The 20,572-nt window shown below is 47.4% G+C and overlaps 2 protein-coding genes across 5 annotated transcripts; one reads left to right on the top strand and one right to left on the bottom strand.

The window, feature by feature from the left end:
• Window positions 1–22: 22 nt before the first annotated feature.
• On the bottom strand, window positions 23–14,375 carry cspp1a (centrosome and spindle pole associated protein 1a). 4 transcript variants are annotated; one of them, XM_084703031.1, is made up of 30 exons: window positions 14,033–14,374; window positions 13,650–13,751; window positions 13,484–13,562; window positions 13,294–13,397; window positions 13,009–13,092; window positions 12,602–12,697; window positions 12,062–12,501; window positions 11,843–11,941; window positions 11,148–11,239; window positions 10,897–10,993; window positions 10,699–10,756; window positions 9,982–10,325; window positions 9,761–9,879; window positions 9,086–9,176; window positions 8,590–8,707; window positions 7,326–7,473; window positions 6,958–7,098; window positions 6,669–6,781; window positions 6,282–6,431; window positions 6,020–6,160; window positions 5,809–5,913; window positions 5,671–5,737; window positions 5,463–5,583; window positions 4,634–4,779; window positions 2,645–2,782; window positions 2,405–2,451; window positions 2,193–2,256; window positions 1,544–1,656; window positions 1,201–1,360; window positions 23–977 (listed from the first exon to the last, which is right to left on the bottom strand). In XM_084703031.1, the coding sequence occupies exons 1-30, from the start codon at window positions 14,033–14,035 to the stop codon at window positions 766–768; spliced, it is 3,792 nt and encodes a 1,263-aa protein (XP_084559157.1). In that variant the 5' UTR covers window positions 14,036–14,374; the 3' UTR covers window positions 23–765. The 4 variants fall into 4 exon arrangements, 3 of the variants coding, with proteins under 3 accessions (XP_084559157.1, XP_084559159.1, XP_084559158.1); XM_084703033.1 differs by having other exon boundaries at window positions 13,650–13,747; XM_084703032.1 differs by having other exon boundaries at window positions 13,012–13,092; window positions 14,033–14,373.
• A 203-nt stretch (window positions 14,376–14,578) lies between these two features.
• On the top strand, window positions 14,579–18,252 carry cops5 (COP9 signalosome subunit 5). The gene is made up of 8 exons (XM_084703034.1): window positions 14,579–14,887; window positions 15,217–15,451; window positions 15,657–15,785; window positions 16,237–16,302; window positions 16,563–16,648; window positions 16,864–16,975; window positions 17,654–17,802; window positions 18,018–18,252. The coding sequence occupies exons 1-8, from the start codon at window positions 14,751–14,753 to the stop codon at window positions 18,106–18,108; spliced, it is 1,005 nt and encodes a 334-aa protein (XP_084559160.1). The 5' UTR covers window positions 14,579–14,750; the 3' UTR covers window positions 18,109–18,252.
• Window positions 18,253–20,572: the final 2,320 nt, after the last annotated feature.

Below are 20,572 nucleotides of genomic sequence, written 5' to 3'. Positions count from 1 at the left end.
ACAACAAAACATCTCAAATATGTTTTGTAAATTATAAAATAATTTTATTCGTTTTCCCCCAAAATATATATCATTCTTGCACATTTTTCTTGGGACTACATATCTCAATATTAAGCTCACATTCCGCAAATCTTAAGTACATATTCACTCTGACATACAACCCCCTTGTATACATTGAGAGAACAGCTTATTTGATGAGCTTTTCTGCCTCTATAGTTTTAGCTCAGTCTGTTGGGATCACAGATGGGCTTCAGCCCAGAGCGGGGGGGGTTATTGGTCTGTCGTAGCCTGAGCCTGAGCCCAGCACACACTGACTGACGAAGTCTGTTCCTGCTTCAACCCTGCTGCTGTGTAAACTTCATTTCTCCTCTGATCTCAGCTCTGGTACAGATTACATTTCACACACAAACTCCGCACGCGCACACACACTAACACTCAACGACAGAAAAGTGCTACAAACGGAATAAAACTGCTAAATCTCAAGGACATATATTCCTCTATCAGTCTAAGACCTCTACATGGTCTTTTGAAAAATGGTATGCACTCCATTTAAAAATATACATCTTTTGCTTTGAAACCAAGGGCATATAACATTTCCGTACCACCACTATCAACTCAGGAAAAACAGGTGGTTATTGAAAACAAGTACTTATGCAAATGAGGGCTATAAACACACTTTCATCTCTCTTTTCCTCTCTGCCCGACCTACAGCAGGAGGGGCTCACTGGCCACCACAACCCCTGAGGAGAGGATGAACATCAGAGGTCAGCCGTGATAGGTGGATGGCCCGCCCCACTCCTGGTCCAGGGACGGCCGGTCTCTACGGTTACGACCCGGCATCCCACACGTCACCGTGTCCGAAGTGCCGGGCCGCAGCCAGGCCTCCGTGGCAACCGTCTCCTCGGAGACACGCCTGTGAGGGTTGTAGGGGGAGGATCGCAGGGAGAAGTTGTCCCCGTCGTCAGCTGACAGAGCCCCTGGTGACCAGAGAGACACAGCAGTCATACAGGCACGCAGAGCAGATCAGATGTTCCCAACCTCAAGAGGCCGTAACATGACAGTTAGCATTCTCAGCTGATGTCAATGAACTGGTCCTGAAGTCTTCCTCCACACTGCCTTCTACCACACACTATACAATGGAGATCGGGTAAGTTGGAGTCGCTTCCTCTAGACATGACATCACTTCCTGTCTTCTCTCACCTGTTCCCCAGTTGTTGTCATCCAGGTGGTCCAGTCTTCTGATGCGGGCCTGGTTGTGAACCCTGACGTCCGGGAGGTCGAGGCTGGTGACAGAGTTCAGGGACTGGGCGTCTGTCTGGTGGTCGTACCCCTCACCTCTGGGATCTGGAGCTCCCAGCTCCTGGAGGACCAGGCAGCACCCACACATAAACACCATGATCGTCTCTATAATACAGTACTAGTAAAACTGCAACGCAACAAGGAAACATTTCTATCAAGACCCATTGGACGTAGGACTTGTTACTGGGGAAAAACAGCATGTGACACGAAGGCCCCTTAGAAGTCTCGAGACGTCTCCTCTTACATCCTGGAAGGGTGTCCTCCAGGCCCTGGCCCTGGCCCTGTCCTGGGCTGAGGCCTGACGGGATGACTGGGCGGACTGGACCGGAACTGGGGCCGTCTTACCTTTGGGACAGTCTGAGGAGGGACCAGAACTCATGAATCAGGAGCACGTCACATCAGGAGGGGGCACCTCCAGACCTGAGCTAACCCCTCCTGCTTATTCTACAGCTGCTGTTTACAGAACAGAGCATTCCCTTCCTGTGCTCCAGTGGCTGGGTCTGGCTGGGGGCTTAACGGCCCCCCTACAGCTGCTGTGGGCTCCCTCTCCCCGCGTTCTCCAGCACCAACACCAGCTGTGTGGGCGAAAAGGCTTGGCATGGGCCACATTTGCTTTGGCTGCGAATCAAGAGACTCCCCACCCAGGCCCAGAATGGCTTTCTGCTGCAGCACCGCGTCCTGCTGTGGTGTGCCATGTGTGTGTGAATAACTATTTCTACAACCAAGACTTTTTTTTTTTTTTTTACCATTCCAGGTACAGTCCAGTACAGCATTAACCATTCTGAGCAAAGACTTTACAAAGCTGTACGGTACAACGGTAGGGTACGGCCATGTCCTTCCTCTCTCACAAACTGTCCTGTCCCAGACGTCAGATCATGTATGGCGAGGCTCACCGATCAAAGCGCTGTCAGAACCCTGAGCTCTCGGGCGGTTGAAGCTGTGGCTAGGCTTCTCCCTCTGGAAAGCCAGAACCCAAGTAGAACGGAAGTAGAACACAGGTTGAGCGCAGACAGAACAGAGACAGCTAGGTCTAGTATTCATCCTGGGAGATGACAGGAAATGACATCACCGTACGCCAAAGAAGTGGACACGTGGACAAACTCACCGGCTGGTGAACTTTCTGTCTCTCCTCAGGTGACGCCTCGAAGACGTCTGGGGAGGTGGAGGAGTACAACGAGTCAGGAACCACAGTACACAGAACAGAGAACACAGACTAGAGGCAGCAATGGGAAGGGCTAGTGTGTGTGTCTGCCTGTGTGTGTGTGTGTGTGTGTGTGTGTCTGTGTGTGTGTCTGTGTGTGTGTGTGTGTGTCTGCCTGTGTGTGTGTGCGTGGGCCACACTGACCGTCCCCCCCCCTCCGAGTGAGGGTCCGGAGGCTGCGCTGCTGCTCCCTGAGCAGAGCCTGCTGCTGGATGTCCAGACTACGCTCGTCACCAGGGGGGTCAGGGTACACGTGACGCACCTCCTCACGGGACGCGCTGTCTGGGACACACACACACACACACCTCAGTCCCTGGATGAACACACGAGAGGCTGTGGTTATGGGATGCGGGATGCTACGGCGACAGGGTTACAGATGGACACACATGCGCCCATATGAGCGCATTCCCTCCGCTACGGCCACTCAGCCAGGCTTTTTTTAGCCGGCGCTCATGACGATGACGGAAGGAAGTGAAGCCAGAGAGGCAGCGCATCAGGTCCACTGTGGCCCAGATTGAATTGATGGTCGACGCTGACCTCATATGGTAGGAGAAGTTCTAATCCCTGTGGAAAGAATCCTCTGGTTTAAAAAAAAACAACCTCTGTGCAGAACAGAGTCTGAACCGACACAACGCCATGATGACTAAGCAACTCTGCAGTCTGTTGTTGTGGTCCTACAGCCAGCCCAGGGGCTGGGGGGCTGAGGACAAGAGGTGCATCTCTTTCTCTTCTCCTTCAACAGCTTCCTTCTCTCTGCAATCTTTCGAGCTGGCCACGGATGTAAGGCGGTGTGGACTGAAACCTCTCAACTCTTCTTAGTCTGTATGAGGGTAGAGGAGAGGGAGAGACTGCTGTTCAGGAGACCCAGCCCAGGAGGAGAGAGGGAGAGACTGCTGTTCAGGAGACCCAGCCCAGGAGGAGAGGGAGAGAGACTGCTGTTCAGGAGACCCAGCCCAGGAGGAGAGAGGGAGAGAGACTGCTGTTCAGGAGACCCAGCCCAGGAGGAGAGGGAGAGAGACTGCTGTTCAGGAGACCCAGCCCAGGAGGAGAGAGGGAGAGACTGCTGTTCAGGAGACCCAGCCCAGGAGGAGAGGGGGAGGGACTGCTCCTGGACCTGCTCAGGGCCACGGTTGAGTGGCAGTCCAATCTCAGGCTCTGATTGGAGGGTGACATGTCCACTTTCTCCCCTAACCCATCACCATTACAGACAATTCCCTCAACACACAAGACAGCCTTGATGAGACAGGTAGATACCCTGGCTGAGGGAGGAGAGAATATAACCTTGTGAATTGGCTGTTTGGCTTCCAATTACATGCAATACCTGCGTGTCAGTTGTAGTAAATGTTGTTTTATTAGCTCCATCTCTCTCTCATCTATCTCACACTCTCAGTCTCTCCTTTTCGCTCTTCTCTCTCCTCTGTCGCCACGGCTGCCAAATCATCCCTGGCGAGTACTGCTAGGATGAGTCACTACATCATGACCTCATCAGGCCCCAGCCAGCAAAGGCCTACCCAAGCAAGAAGAGCCTTTGGCTCTCTGTTGGACAGCCTTGATTCCCAGAATTACCCAAATTAATCACCAGGACGGAATGGAAACCTTCCAGTTCACTCGGACGCAACAAAAGAGATGTACCAACCACTGTATTATCCCAAATAAATATAAATCTATAGGAGTACCCGTGCAGTGATGGCTGTGTATGCTGTGCAGGCGCTGGGAGGAGGATGTGCAGGCGCTGGGAAGAGGGAGCAGCAGTATGGATGTGGTGGAGGATGTGAGCAGCAGTATGGATGTGGTGGAGGATGTGAGCAGCAGTATGGATGTGGTGGAGGATGTGAGCAGCAGTATGGATGTGGTGGAGGATGTGAGCAGCAGTATGGATGTGGTGGAGGATGTGCAGGCGCTGGGAAGAGGGAGCAGCAGGATGGATGTGGTGGAGGATGTGCAGGCGCTGGGAAGAGGGAGCAGCAGGATGGATGTGGCGGAGGATGTGAGCAGCAGTATGGATGTGGTGGAGGATGTGCAGGCGCTGGGAAGAGGGAGCAGCAGTATGGATGTGGTGGAGGATGTGCAGGCCCTGGGAAGAGGGAGCAGCAGGATGGATGTGGTGGAGGATGCGTCGAGGGGCTCTCTCACCGCGGTACTTGAGCTGGTTGAACTCTCTGATGTTGTGCATGTTGCCGTGGGCGACGCCAGCTGCAGCCCCAGACGTGACTCTCTGGGACACCTGGGCCCTCAGGCGCGCCATGTCAAATATGTCCACAGGGGGGCGCCCTCTGTGTCTGCAGGGGGAGAGAGACATCAAGGAACACGTCAGTCCCTCCATATCCTCCTGGCAGGTATACACCCTCTGACCATGCGTTATATTCCTCACAGCCAAACCTTTATTGGTACCATTGCTGTACATGCATATTTATCAGACAGTGCTGCGTAAACAATTACACGCTCGTCAAGGTGTAAACCCAGGGCTTTGCTTGTGTGGGGGATTACAGTGTATTGTTGTGGTCTGGGAGCCGAGGGAGAATACAGACGCAGCACCTGGCTCATAGATGTTCAGGCACAGCTGAGCTCGTTTAACAGAACCCCAAGCATGGAGCGTCTTGAGTAAGCTGCTTACTAACTCAGCAAAGCCCTTACACAGGCCGAGCATGTTTCCTGTGCTCCACCGCTAATATGTACCTGTACACTATCACAAGTAGTCATACTGTAATTGTGTTGAGTGTTAGGATGCAGTGAGGGATACTGGTAGTGTTTAGGAGGGGAAGGCTGCTACCTGGAGGGGGGGGGTATGGGCTGCTACCTGGAGGGGGGGGGGTATGGGCTGCTACCTGGAGGGGGGGGGGGTATGGGCTGCTACCTGGAGGGGGGGGGGTATGGGCTGCTACCTGGAGGGGGGGGGTATGGGCTGCTACCTGGAGGGGGGGGGGGTATGGGCTGCTACCTGGAGGGGGGTCTGGGCTGCTACCTGGAGGGGGGGGGCGTGTCCGCCCTGACTGTGTGCTCCAGCTGGTCTTCCAGTCTCCTCTGCTCGCTCAACAGCTTACTGCGCATGACTGACAACTCACTGATCACCCCCGGCTGGTCTTCTGATAGAGAGAGAGAGATCATAGACAAGATGTTTACTTTTTGCATGACTGATTTAATGCTAAAGGCTGAGGAGTCAGTGCTCTTACCTGTGGCTCGAAGCTGGTTTCGTCTGGCGGGCACTGGAGGAGAGTGTGAGGCTGATATTGAACGTGCCTGAGGAAAGATGGAATCAGGACCGGTTTCCAAGCTTGTGTGTGTGTGTGTGTGGGTGTGTCTAGACTCACAGACACAGTCCTTGAGGAGAGCTGGCTGACAGACGAGGGGGGTCTAGGGGGGTGCTGCTTGCTCTGTTTCTTCTGCAGGGCAGGTATGGGAGGGGACGACACTCTCTGGATGTAAACAAACAAACAGAACAACTCTGGTTCAGAAGGCTCCACCTCAACGCGAGGAGAGGAGAGGTTCCTTCATGTTCTCCTGCTCTCTGCACCAGCTCACCTGAGCCAGGGTGGCCTGCTTGCTCTGTCTCTCGTGCTGCAGTCTGACAGCCTCCCTCTCTTCCTCCTCCCTCCTCCCCCTCTCTGCCTCTCTGCGGCGCTCCTCAGCCTGGCGAATCAGCTCCTCGTTCTTCGCACTGTGCTGCAAAACGCGCCCGCAATCTTGCTATCAAAGCCCATTTCGAGGCTGATCGTTTCATGTCACACGTGTCAAATGTGAACTGGTGTGTTTGTTAAAGCAGGGTGTTTGAGGCGTGCCACACCTCCATCTCCTTGCGTTTCTTCTTCTCCTGCTCCACCTCGTACTCCTGCTGCATGAGAGCCCTCTGCTCCGCCAGCCTCCTCTCCTCCTGCTCCTCCTCCCTCCTGGTCCGCTCCCTGGACTCCGCCTCCTTAAGCTTCTTCTCCTCGATCTGGACGCCAAAACACACCTTCTGTTTTCTTCCCCCTGCTATCGAGCACATCAGCCTGTACTAGTGCTCTAACGCCCCATGGGGGCTTCAGGTCAACAACAACAGCAACAGCAAGCCTTGGTTCAGAGGGTTGTTGCCCCCCAGTCTGCGCTAGCTAACCCCGTTCCCCCAGCGTGCCTTGGGGAGGGTTTAGAATCCCCCCCAGTGAGGAGGCTGTGCCCGGGGGCTCGTTCCCACCTGCTTCTGGAGGAAGTCCTTGTAGGTGTCCTGTTCATGAAGCTGCTGTGCTGTGGGCTTGTCGGTGAACACGTTGCCGCGGGCAAACGGTGACGGCTGGGCCAAGGAGGACCCTGAAGGGACGGAGGGGGAGAAACTGTCACACCAGCTCACCAGAGGACATGGATCCACAAGCACAGATAGGACGCACAAGCTGCACACCGCCCGAGCCTGGGCTACCATGTGTGTTGTTGTTGTTCTGTAAGGGAGCCGTCGCGGTGGATCTCGGAGGAGGAGAGGGCGGGTCTACCTGACACCGTGTGGGCCGAGGGGGCCTCCGTTCTGGGGGAGGGGTGGCACCTCCCCAGGGGGATCTGAGCGGGCCTCCTGGTCCTGGACTCGGGGTTGATGTACGCCTCCTCATTGGTCCTGTGCATGTGATGCAGATCACCTGGAGACACGGAAACAGCTGGATCAGCTCCAGAGAAACCCAGTCTCTCAGATCTTTACTACTAAAGGCTTCAGGGAGATGGATTCAGCTGAGTATGCGTTCTGGTCTTAGAATCTGAATGAGCCTGGACTAGACTAATACTATACCCACTGGATACCATAAGGAAACGCTTGATAAGCAAACTGAGTGGATGTGATGATGAACGGCTGAGTGAATGCAGGACTTACTGATGAGGTTCCCCGTGGTGTCTCTCAGAGGGGCCCCCGCCCCGCCACGCCCCCAGGGGTCGTAGGCTTTCATCTCGGCCTCCAGCTTGCTGTCGTAGCGGTCCTTCTCCTCCCGATCCCGTCTCTTCCGCTCCTCTCTCTCCTGGATCTGAGCAGGGAGGAGCGTCACAGAGAGAGACCACTCAGGGTCCAGATTATCATGAAGAAGGAGTTCTGGAGGAGTTCTGGAGCATTAACACTCGACTGTGGTTGGAAGGGAAGAAATCTGATAACTACACTACTAACAGAATATCAAGCTTTAGAAAGATGAGAGGGTCAGTCTGTTGCTCAATATTTATAATACAGTAGGAGTGAGACAGTTTTGTGCCTTTTTAATGTCCCTGCTCTAACTCTATTCTCCTTCACCTTGTGGTTATGCTGATGCCACTGCTGCATGTCCAAATATTAGTCTGTCAGTACTCTGAGTCAATGTGTCCTGTTGCTCTGGGACCAGGGGAAAGCACCCTGACCAAAAGCATCATTAGCATCTCAAGTCAGCCAGGCTTGTAGCCTGCCTCATCTCCTGACAGTTCTGAAATGCTAACTTGTTTTGATATGAGATTCAATTAATTTCAATAGAATGCTGCATTACTCAACTGGCCTGAAGCAAGGCTGCAGAGAGAGGAGAGTTTCAGCCGGCTGCAAATCCACCGATTTGGCCGAGAGAGACAGAGAGAGAGACAGAGAGAGAGACAGAGAGAGAGACAGAGAGAGAGAGAGAGAGAGAGTGTGTGAGTGTGTGAGTGTGTGAGTTTGTGAGACAGAGAGAGAGAGAGAGAGAGAGTGAGTGAGTGAGTGAGTGAGTGAGTGAGTGAGTGAGTGAGTGAGTGAGTGAGTGAGTGAGTGAGTGAGTGAGTGAGTGAGTGAGTGAGTGAGTGAGTGAGTGAGTGAGTGAGTGAGTGAGTGAGTGAGAGAGAGAGAGAGAGAGAGAGAGAGAGAGAGAGAGAGAGAGAGAGACAGAGAGAGAGTGAGAGTGAGAGAGAGAGATAAGGGTGAGCTAAGGACAAGGGGGAGGGCTTTCGCCCTGGAGTCTTCTATCACATAAATTGGACCGCAGCTAACAGATTTGTCTGTGGCATTTAGCCCACACAGCAGCATGGCAGAGCAGGGGACCAGGAAGACGTGTCCCAGACAACAGGTGGGAGATTGAGCAGGTGTGACAGGGCGTGCTGGGTTGGGATGACCTCTGCAGAGTGTCACTCCTGATGGAGGAGGCCGTGTGTACCTGTTGTCTGAGTGCTTCCTGGTAACTTAGCAGGTTATCTTTGGACTGATGGGACCTCTGTCCTGGAATCATGCCAACGCCCAGCCCTGGGAACGCTGCACCATGATGGCCAGGGACTCTGAGTGTGCACACACACACACACACACACAGACACAGACAGAGAGAGAGACAGAGACAGAGACAGAGAGAGAGAGAGAGAGAGAGAGAGAGAGAGAGAGAGAGAGAGACAGACAGACAGACACAGAGAGACAGAGAAAGAAGAGAGAGAAAATGATGAAGAGTGAGTTAAAGAAAGAGAGAGAGTTAAACACACCTGTGTAGATATAAGCAGCATACAGTACTGTATATCAGCAGCAATCTCACTGCTTGCCATGGGCGCCCCCTTGTGGCAATAACACTGCATGATCCATGGCCAAATAAGACAACAGTAATAAACGGTTTCATTATCAACGATTAGAAGGCCCATTTCAATAAGGACACTCAGAAGGAGACCCACCCAGGGTGGACAGGGGGTCCAGGGGGCGGAGGTCCCCCAGGGGGCATTTGGGGGTAGACCATGGGGTGGACACCTCCCCCAGGGGGCCCATCTGGTGGGAAACATAAGAAGGACAAATGACCCAATCAACCAAGAATAGATCCAGTCATACATCACCCATTTAGCAAATGATTACACCCCCCCCCCAAAAAAAACGTTGAGTGACTATGTGGAGCTCTTGGAGCCAGACAGACGTTGTGTGGACACGGTTGGTTCCATGTGAGTCAGCGGAACTTGGTTCCAATAAGCCGCCTGTTCTTTCAGCCTCATGGAAGAGCTCAGCTGGGTCATATGACAGCCCTGCGTGGACGTGCCAAGTCCCGCTGGCCCACTGATCTGCTCATATAGTGGCTTTATAACGGATGCTAATGAACCAACCAGGACTGCTCCGGGGGGGGGGTCAGGCCATGTGGATAAGTCACATCAGATGATTAAGTGACCAGATAGCATGGAGCCAATCTGAACAAAGCAAATCACTGGGAACAGACTGTCTATGATGAATCAGTCTCATTTAGAAAGAACTGAGACCAAAATAAACATATCATTGAAAAGCTCTTGTGGTCAAATCCCTTTCCTGCTCAGTGTCTTTGGCACAGTCAATGGGGCTGGTCATAATAACAGGGTAGATGTACTTACAGTAAGACACAGTGGGATCCAGGGGGTTTCTGGCTCCATAGTAATAGTACGCCTCATCGAACGGAGTCCTGTAGGTGTTGGTTAGAGAGGGAGGCAGGGGAGGAGGTGCGCCAGCGATTCTAGGAAACCAAAACAGAAAAAGCGCACACAACGTGAACAGAAGCCTTGAGAAGGACTGGCAGGGCCGTTACATAAACCAATCAAATGTGACATAAGCGTACCTTGGGGCGACCATCTCTCCGAGGGTACTGGAGAGGCCCATGTGAAAGTTGTGATTGGGAGGGGCGACCCCTGGAGCCCCCATGCCCAGGCTGGAGCCCACTGCTGCCCCTCCGGCCAGCTGGCCCAGGGCTGTGCTGTAGTCCACCAAAGGGGGAGGGAAGGCGACCCGGGGCTTCTCAGGGGGTTCCCTATCGGCTCTACCCAGAGAGGGCTTCTCCTCCCTGGGCCTGGGGTTGTGGTTAGTCCCCAGGGCGTCCAGGCCTGCCCCCGGTCTGTAGGGGACATCCGGCCTTCTGCTCTCATAGTGCCGATTCACAGCCCCAAACTGCTTAATGCGGTCAGGCTGGAAAAGTGATGCAAAGAGAAATAATGTCATCCAAGGTGGTTAATAAAAAGTTCATGTAAATGGGGCAGATCCATGCAATTATATACAATTGAATGTGATATATAATTTTTGTGAGATCACAAATGCAATCACTAACATTGTTTCCAGAAGCCTTACCCAAGTTATTCTTTTAAAAAGTCTTAGTCCCGTTATACATGACAACTAAAAAAATATATAACTTGGCTTACTGTGCACACACACTTTACAACTCGCATAATTTACCTTCACACGCTGGAACAAACGCAAGAAGACAAATTATTGTGCATCAAACTAAAATTCAACATTCAATCATCCTCAGAGAACCAAAGCTTTTGTTCACAGATAGTTGTACCTGTTTCTCTGGGTCAACAACTCCTGTGGCTGCGACTCTCAACTCAAGCTCCTTCTCCCTGAAAAGAACGAATCTCTTCTCAGACACCATCCTCAGACCTTTAATATACAGTTTAATCAGACGTTTCCAAAAGCCCCATCCTTGGTCCCTTCAGACAACTGAAAGGCGCCCTGCGGTCAGAGGTGCATGTGGTCTTACTTCTTCTTGTTCCTCTGTTGTTCGGCCATCTGCTCCAGCAGATCCTGTCTGTAGCGATCCTTCCTCAGCTGTGTGGCCAAATCCCCCTCGGTCACCCCTGCAGAACGCCACACAAAAACAAGATCTAGATCTGCTAGATCGACAGTCATGTGTCTGACTAGTAGTCGTCACGTTATCTGTGGCGCTGTACATCTGACCACATGTGCTAATCGAACGGTAAGATGCAAAAGCACGGCTGGTGCGGGTCCTACCGATCATGAGTCCAGTGGCAAACTCAGCCTTATCCTTGTTGGCCGCAGACCTGGATCTCTCAGAGACCCTCATGGATGCAGGCATGTCCAGTCTACAGAACAGATGGACACAGTCAGAGTCAGGTCCTACGTCTGTGGTTCATCCAAATCAATGGGTCCACCTCATAAAGCTCACTGCTGATCTATCAAGCCTCTTTCAGCCACACCCTGGGTCTGACTGCATCAGCACCTCACATCCATGCTAACAGGGATGTCAGTATGCAGAGAATCTCCCAGTGACCCAGAAAACAAGAGCAGAGTCTCATCCTGACTGATCGATGAAGCCTCTCTGATGGGATTGCAGTGGGGGAGTGCCTGTGCTGAACAAAGCCTGGCCTCACAAGCGTTTAACAGGAAGGCTGATTTGAGGAGTGCTCCATTTACAAGGAAATAAATTGAATCAGACTGAAACAATGAAACGCAACAACTTCAACATATTTGCTGTGATGCAATAAATCAACATGTGCGGAACTATAAAAAAATCCTGTCCTCTTACAGCTCCCCTTAGAAACCTCTCTCCAATCAATACAAAACATGATCAATACTGAGCATTTATACGGTTCCTAAGTTACAACTTTAATGAAATGATTGCCTTTCTGTCCTTGCATAGCTTGGACTAATCTGGTCTAATCAGGTTAATAGCTGAGGGCCAGTACTTATGGTTTGATGTCGCTGACAGTGCCTTCCTGATCTCTTCTCTTTTGTCCTCCTGGCAATTAACACGGTGCTTTACCTCTCTCTGCTCTCGTACAATTCTATCAAGAAGAGAAACAAAAAAATCATTCCGCTAGACTATTAAACGCCAAGGGCCTTCAAAAAATCATCCAATGAAATGAAAGCACAGTGATTGGTTGAGTGATTAAGGTTCAGGGCACCTCTCAGGCTTGTGATCGATTCTCCTCTCTCTCCTCCCAGTGTAGTGAGCCTCCTTGCTCTGCCTGGGCCTCCTCCTGTACAGGAACTCCTCCTCCGGCTCCTCCTCGTCTGTGTACGACTCCTCCGTGGAGCTGTACTCCTCCCTGCGCCCTCGCTGTCTTCTGGGCCTTCTCTCCCAGTCCTCCAGGGACTCCTCTGCCCTGTGGGGATCCCAGTGCCTCCTCCCCCGTGGGTAGGCACCCCAAGCCCCTGCCTGTGTTCCAGCCCCAGAACGTGACCCTCTTCCTCCCCCCCTTGCCCTGCCTCTTTCAGTCAAAGTGGCAGCATCTCTCCTGGAAAGGTGGTGCTCCCTGCGGCTTGACTGTAGTTTAGGCTGAGCCTCTGGGAAGGGTGAGGGAGAGTCTGGAGCCTCAAAACAAACAGCCTCAGAGCCTGGCACCTGTGGCAAAAACAGAGCCTTTGAATGACAGTTTGTCACTACTGCTAACTCCTGCAGCCCAGCAGCGTGACCAATTTAACTTGTCTGCCAGCCATCTTACCTGAGAAGCAACAGATGTCCTTTTTATGTTTCCCTGTCCAGCTCCTCTTTTGAGAAAGTCGTTGTACTCTTTGTTTCTCTCATCTCTCAGTCTGTTCTAAAAAAGAAAACCCACAGAAGATTTGTTGCAGCTTTTAGTTCGCTCCAACAAAAAAAAACAGTCAACAAAACTGGTTGCTGTGGGAAGTGTTTCCGCAATCAAACATAATCGCAGGCACGATATCACCACTGATGTTGTCATAAGCAAGTCGAGTCAAGTGCCAAGGTGAAAGGTCCCACTCCTGTCTGCTGTGTGTTGATCAGGGAGCCTGGGCATGGCAACAGAGCCCTATGTGTAGTTCTACAACAGGTATGATGCAAACACACACACACACACAGGACACATGCAAACACACAGAAGATACATACTACCTTTGCAGATCTCCTTTCTCCAATGGGGAGTGAAAGGTATTGAGATTGTGGGCGTGGCTCTCCAACATTTAAATCCTTGTCCTACAATCAGAATAGGAATATGGTCCATCAACCATTTGTTTTTTCTTCAATAATAAACATGTCCCTCATGCTTTAATCACTACAAGTTGTTGCTGAGACAATGATAACATACTGTATTCACATAGCAGACGCTTTTATCCAAAGCATATGATACTTTCAAATCCCATTTACACAGTTACATCTCATACTTTTTAACCAGACCTGAGAAGCATAATTCCTGAATTCCAGACGAAGCTCCTGTTGCAGTCTCTGTTTCTTCATCTCATATTCTGCTCCGAGCTGCCAACTGAGGCCTGAGTTCTCTTCTGAAAAAACAACCCACCATCATTAACACATATTCCACAGTCAACCACGGCATACAATTAATACACTCAATAAATTGTATCATTACCCTTAACAGGTTTAGAAATCTTCTTCCATGTTGCTCTTGTGTCAGTTAAAACAACGCTGTCCTTTGGGTCAGTCTTTGTCTGTTGAAAATGAACAAACTATTAAATCTGCCTCACTAAAAGGACATTTATACCAAGACAACAGTATGTTGCCAAAATGTAACACACCTTGATTTCCATGTAAGGTGGATCATTTTCCAAACACTCGCTGTCCTTGGCCACTTCCTCACGCTGGTCCATTACAAAATATCCACGGTTTTCCATTTCTAACTTGCATGAGATAAATTTACAGATACATTAATTATTCAGATGCTCTAAAGTCGAACACAATTCAAAACAATAGAAAAGGGGCGAGTGCAGCTATAAAATGTTAACGATCAAGCTAAATTGGGGACGGCATCACCCCGTTGTTATGGCAACCACAACACATGCAATACAAAGCTAGCTAGTCTAGTTAGCTAGCACAAACGGTTAACGTGGATCACCGTTCTGAATACAGAAATAGTAAAATGACAGAATGAAAGTTAAATCGTTTCTCAGCATTATCTCACCATGTCTTTCTCTTGCAATTCACAAACACTTGGCTGTCAACGGGTACACTACTAGCCAAAGTAACCAAATTAGAATCAGCTGTGCAGCGGATAAAGTTTCTCCAATACCACGATGTTACAAAGTTCACGTGACTTTACTTTCAATCTTTTTTTTCGTTTTTCTTGGCTGGTAGTTGGATGTCTGACAAAAGGTTTTCTCCAGGTGTGCTTGCCTCAGTGTTCAACCTGTGTACTGAATATTACTTCAACACAAAAAGCAAGATCTTTGGCCACACTACACACTCGAAATTCACCACCAGAGGTCAACCTTCCATCACCAGACACTCTTTGGTCACTACCATTAGCTTTCTGTCAGGGCTACGCCATATATTTGTTAGGATCAAACTATCAGATCCACATCTCCATATCTTCATGTTGACATTTTTATATATTAGTCTTATAAAATGACTAAATTCAACCAATTATTCAAGACTCATGCCATCATTTTTTTAAATCATCGCACTGGAATCTTGAATGTCCCCCTCATTACTGTAATTGGTATAATCCAGCCACTGTCATGGCTCCCATAATCTGAGCGAGTGGATATTACTTCAAGCAAGAAACGTTTTTGTTTTAGTAATGTTCTTTGAAATACTGAGCCTTTAATCGCGTATTTATTAGTTGGCACTGAAAGACTGCTTTGTATTGTAGTAACGCCGACCCGTTTGTTGTCGTGAAAATGGCAGGGACTAGCATTGCACAGAAAACATGGGAGCTCGCCAATAGCATGCAGGAAGTACAGAGTATAGATGAAATCTACAAATATGACAAAAAGCAACAGCAAGAAATCCTTGCTGCTAAACCGTGGACAAAAGAGTAAGTCAGTCATTGTAAGGGTTGATGCAACCTATGAATCTAATGAGATAGATGTATGAATGCTAATATTTCATTTCTTGCAACGGGACAAGTCATGTAGCTACACAGCTAGCTAGCTAGGTTGCTAACTAGCGAAGGGCTAGCGTTACCTCATTATCTAGTTAGCCGTGTTTTGTTTACCAGTCTTTGTCACGTGAAACTTGGTCGAAATGACAGTGTTGTAGCTTCAGTTCAGCTGTACCATATAATATGATATTCAAAGTTAACAATATCACAAATCCCTCAAACTGTTGTTTCATGTGTGTATATCTTCTGTTTTATTCGAACAGTCACCATTATTTCAAGTACTGCAAGATCTCAGCTCTGGCTCTTTTGAAGATGGTTATGCACGCCAGGTCAGGGGGTAACCTAGAGGTGATGGGGCTGATGTTGGGGAAGGTGGATGGTGAAACCATGAACATCATGGACAGCTTTGCCTTGCCCGTGGAGGGCACGGAGACTAGAGTTAACGCTCAGGCCGCAGCATACGAGTACATGGCTGCCTACATTGAGAACGCTAAACAGGTATGCTGATGATGGTGACAGTTGCAAATTGGCCGTTGTTTACAAGGAGAAAGCTAGACCTAAGACCTTTCACAAGGGTAACAGTTATGTGTAGTAGTTACCTAAGAGCTCCCACATCCACATAGTGCTGCTCACTGTTACTATTGCACTGACATTATGATATTGCATTGACCTTGGAACTGACAAACCCCTTGTCCCCGGTCAGGTGGGTCGGCTGGAGAACGCTATAGGCTGGTACCACAGTCACCCTGGTTACGGATGCTGGCTGTCTGGTATTGATGTCAGCACTCAGATGCTCAACCAGCAGTTCCAGGAGCCTTTTGTGGCAGTTGTGGTGAGTTCATGGAATTACCGCTTTTAGATTTTCTGCTGTGGATGTGGCAAATTTCACATTTCCTTGCCTCCTATTAAGATGTCCTTAAACATGTACTAGAAGGGCATTTGTTTCTTTCTAATACCTGAGGGCACAAGTTCATGCCTGAGAAACTGAGAAGGGTGTAATCAGGTTTAGGCATCATCTTCAGTGGTTTTTGATGTATGGTAGTAGACTACCATGAAGAACAGACAAATATTTGCCTTTTGTAACTGTATATAGTATTTACAGTTCATTGGTTCTGCAGACCCAAAGTGCCCTTGGGCAAAGTCTAATTAAGTGTTTTCTTTAAGAGCACTGGCAGCCGCGGTAAGGGGAAAAAATATCTCCTGGTGGCCAGCTTGAGGTGGTCTCTGGAGGGTTCCTGACCCCTGAATGTCTTTTTCTATTTTACTGTGTTTCTTTCGCATAGATCGACCCCACTCGAACCATATCAGCAGGAAAAGTCAATCTCGGAGCCTTCAGAACCTACCCAAAGGTAAGAAAGAAACTTCAACCCTCATATAGTCCAAATATTGTGTTTATTAGTTTGGGAAATTATGTAAATGTATATATTTTTTGTTGTTGTTGCTGATTTATATACCATTTTAGACTATACATATACTATACAGCATACTGGTTATAGTTTGCAAATTACAGATAATTCTAGTCAATTTTATTTTTATTTTTAATAAAACTATTGGAATGCATTTTCCCCCATTTGTAAACCCTTTGCTTGTATGTTTGATGTGTTTCCAGGGTTACAAGCCTCCTGATGAGGGACCTTCCGAGTATCAGACTATTCCACTCAACAAGATTGAAGATTTTGGCGTGCACTGCAAACAGTAAGTCTACGTCTTCAGTGTTCCTATTTTTTTAGAACAAATAAATTAAAGATATTTTTTGCAGTTCATGTGAACCTACATTTTCAGGCAATTAAACTATTACTTCTCATCTGACTAACTTTAACATGCCCTGTTTCATTAAATTACTGAACTTACAAAATAGAAAATTCATTATTTGTGGAGTCTTAATTATGTTATTTTTGTCTTTGTTATAGGTATTATGCCTTGGAAGTCACTTATTTCAAGTCCTCACTAGATCGAAAATTACTTGAGCTACTTTGGAATAAATACTGGGTTAATACCCTGAGCTCTTCAAGTCTCCTGACGGTGTGTTTACAATCCTTTCATTCTTTGCTGTTTTACACATCTGGCTAGTTTACACATCATGTTTTTGTTTTTTTTCTGATATATTTAAATATAGTGTATGCACATCCCAGTGGTGGATGGAAGAAATAATGGTAATTAATGAAAGTGGCCATCATTCAAACCTTCCGACAGAAAAGCTGTTCTAAATTCTAAATAGTGATACAGATTCTGCTGTGGTTCACCATGGATCATCTCCCTTGTCACCAATAGCTTCTAAAGATTGAAAGCCCCTTATGGATTCCCATTGTGGAGTGCCATCCCTCTCTCCCGAGCTTGGCTACACAGTCTAAATAGGTAGCAGACTATCCAAACAGAGAGCTCAAGAATTGTGGATGAAGATGAATTGACTACATGTCAAGAATGAGCCGCTCCAATGGCGAAGGGCTTTGTCAGTTTCTGCAATGTCACTACAGACAGGGCCCCCTGTGTCATTGTGTCTTAATTACCTTGTCCATGGAAAACACCGCCTCACCTTGGGTAAACTGTCGACAGAGCTCCTTTTTCAGTGACAGGGCTTACTATTTAAGCCCATAGCAACTTAGACATTTTTGTTACAATTTTTGGAAAGTTTTTGCGGTAGCGTAAAAAAAAAAAAAAGTTTATTTACATGTGAAATGTGTTTTTTGTGTATGTGTGCAGAATTCGGACTACACTACAGGCCAGGTGTTCGATCTGTCAGAGAAGCTGGAACAGTCGGAGGCTCAGCTTGGGAGAGGAAGCTTCATGCTGGGGCTGGACACACATGACAGGAAGTCAGAGGACAAACTGGCCAAAGCTACACGAGACAGGTAGAGCTATTGCATAAATAAATAGGACGGAAGGTAAAATTATAAATAATTTCAAGAGGTGCTTTCTTATGACACCATTCTCTAATATGTCTATTTTGTTCCGGTGTACAAATACATTATGATTAGCTAGACCGTATTGTTGATACTGTTTATATATGTAATTTATCAAGAATCAAATACACTAAATTCTTACTTTTCTCTTACATTTTTCTTAGCTGTAAGACAACCATTGAAGCAATTCATGGCCTGATGTCTCAAGTTATCAAGGATAAACTCTTCAATCAAATTAATACGTCTGCCAACTAAATCCGATAAAGGCCTGATTGAGGTTCATCAGTGTGTGTTTTACGTTGTATGTTCCATACTGCTTTTATTCTGAACTATACTTTAGTGTGAATGATTTCAGTTTCTGTGCACAACGATGGACATTAATAAATAGTGACGGTAACATTTCTGGTGTTCGTTTTTCTACAATTTGTTAACGCATGTGATAATATTGTAAGTTGTTCAAGTTGGTTAGCAGCAGTTTTGCAGTACAACTTTTTTCTTTTTAACTTTTGAATGTTCACATATAAAATATAGGTTATTCTCCTTTCGATGCACATCAGTATCCCCTAGCTTTTTGGATTTAACACAAAGCCCATGTTTAGATTTCTCAACAACAGAACCTAGTCTACTAGTTCCAGTCAGTCATTTTAACTCGAGACAGTCATAGCATTACATAATGGAACAACAAACTCAAGACGCGGCATCGGCCCTAACGTAAACACTGGCTGGCGTGTGTGTGGAGTCTCCGTGGGGCTGCCGTCAGTGCCGGTTGTCTCTACACAGTCGCTGTGTCGTCGAAGCGCACCGCTGCCGTGATGCAGCGCAGAAGCGAGGGTGGCGCACACTGGAGTCTATTCACCCGACGTGTCTGCTCTTCATCGAAGCAGACACTCAAAAGAGTCTGCCTTTTCTTACAGACAGCAGCTCTGGCTCAGTTTCATGTTATAATGCGTTTTCATGTAGTATTGTAACGGCTAAATGTATATTTTTGATGCAGTATATTGCAGAGGGTTGAACCCCTTGGGAACGTTAAATGTGTCTGCATTTTCTCATGTAGGAGTATATGGGTTTTGGCACCAATTCTCATAATGATTTTATTTTGGCATATTGTGGAGGTGTGTGTGTATATGCCCTAATATAGAGGGAAGGGTGTCTTTTTAATGTAATGTTGAAGAAAGGGAAAACCTATTGGGTTAGACTGTTTACAATTTATGCATTGAGGAATTTACAACGTTGAACAAAATATGCTCTGCACACATGGTCACTTTAATGTTTAGCTTTCAGACATTTAAAAGTATTACACGGATGACTGTTTGGTATTCAGACTATGCTATTTCTGCCATGGTTTAAGTGTAAGGATTGTAAATAACATATGTAAAATCATATGGCCAGTGTGCATATTGAACTAATTGTAATCTATATGTAAATGTTATGATCATCACCAGATGATCATCTGCATGCTTGAGTAACAGCGAAAATGAAGTAAGCCCTATGTTCCAAAAGGACAAATTCAAGACACCCTTGAATACATTTGAATGTTATGCTATTATATTCTATTAACATTTCACAATATTAATTCACCATACAACCCATTCAGAGCCTTTCATATTGTCAAAGGATTTGCAGTGGAATTCCACCTCATTTGGTATGTACATCAGGCATGTATTACAATAACAAACAGGCGACATTTGACACTTATACAACTGTAGTTCAGAGAGCAGCAGATTGATAAGACCCATGATTAATAGCTATTTATCTCTGGGTATACCAATGAACCCTGTGGAACAAATGACCCACTGAAGGCCATGGATATGTTTACTCTGGGTGTCAGAATAAACCGAACAAAATGACATGCAGTGAAGGAAGTTCAAACCCACTTTCAACCCTGTTGGGGAGTTCTGTGCACAAAAGCATGTCAGCAGGCTAACTTACATGTTCTCACTACCAAGTGCTCCGCGTGCCTAAGTGTAGGCCAGGAAGTCACAGGGACCTCTTGGCTTAACATTACATAACAATGCAGGGGTCACTTAAAATTCCCGCCATTGGCTCTGCAGTCCTGGTTCTGGCACCATGCCTTGGCTTGGGAAATCATCTTTAGGAAAGATACGCATTATTACTTGGAGAAATGTGACCCAGCAATGAGAGGGTGACATTGGTTCAAAACACTTGAGCAACTGAAAAACACAGTATCAGATTTCATCATAGTCTAGTCTTGTTAATCCATATGCACTCAAATGCATGTACTTAAAATATATATCTTTACTATTATTACTTTAAATGCCCACTGATTCATGTGTGAACTGGTATTGGCTCGATCAATAGCAAAAATAACATTAAATGGAATGTTCAAGCCATATGTGATGTATGATTCAGACACAATGCTTGTTATAACCTAATGTATTGCACACAAAACTGTTTTGAATAAATATTAATTATATATCTTGTTTATTTAGGCCTACACTAAATACTACTTTAAATATTATCAATGTTCAAAAGGAAATTAATCCATGTCAAAGAAAGGTAGGCTATCATCCGAAACCTTTTTAACTAAAGTAGAATCAACGTAACATTTTATGCAGCTTATTTTGTAAAAAAAAAAAGACTGCAAAATGAGTACAAAAAATACTGAACCATGTATCACAGAATAATCAGGTTCATAAATGTGTCTGTGTGTGACAGAGAGAGAGAGGGAGAGAGAGGGAGAGAGAGGGAGAGGGAGAGA

Source organism: Hypomesus nipponensis, chromosome 8 (assembly GCF_054491055.1).
Source record: "Hypomesus nipponensis isolate SF chromosome 8, ASM5449105v1, whole genome shotgun sequence".
NCBI lineage: Eukaryota > Metazoa > Chordata > Actinopteri > Osmeriformes > Osmeridae > Hypomesus > Hypomesus nipponensis.
This window is presented reverse-complemented; position numbering and strand designations above follow the sequence as displayed.

Coding starts and splice junctions, on each gene's coding strand:
- cspp1a (XM_084703031.1), bottom strand. Junction 12,502..12,601: donor GGACATCTGTTGCTTCTCAG/GTAAGATGGCTG, acceptor TTTTTGCCACAG/GTGCCAGGCTCTGAGGCTGT. Junction 6,161..6,281: donor AGAAACGCAAGGAGATGGAG/GTGTGGCACGCC, acceptor CGCGTTTTGCAG/CACAGTGCGAAGAACGAGGA.
- cops5 (XM_084703034.1), top strand. CDS start 14,751: ATGGCAGGGACTAGCATTGCACAGAAAACATGGGAGCTCGCCAATAGC. Junction 16,303..16,562: donor CCTTCAGAACCTACCCAAAG/GTAAGAAAGAAA, acceptor ATGTGTTTCCAG/GGTTACAAGCCTCCTGATGA. Junction 16,649..16,863: donor TTTGGCGTGCACTGCAAACA/GTAAGTCTACGT, acceptor TCTTTGTTATAG/GTATTATGCCTTGGAAGTCA.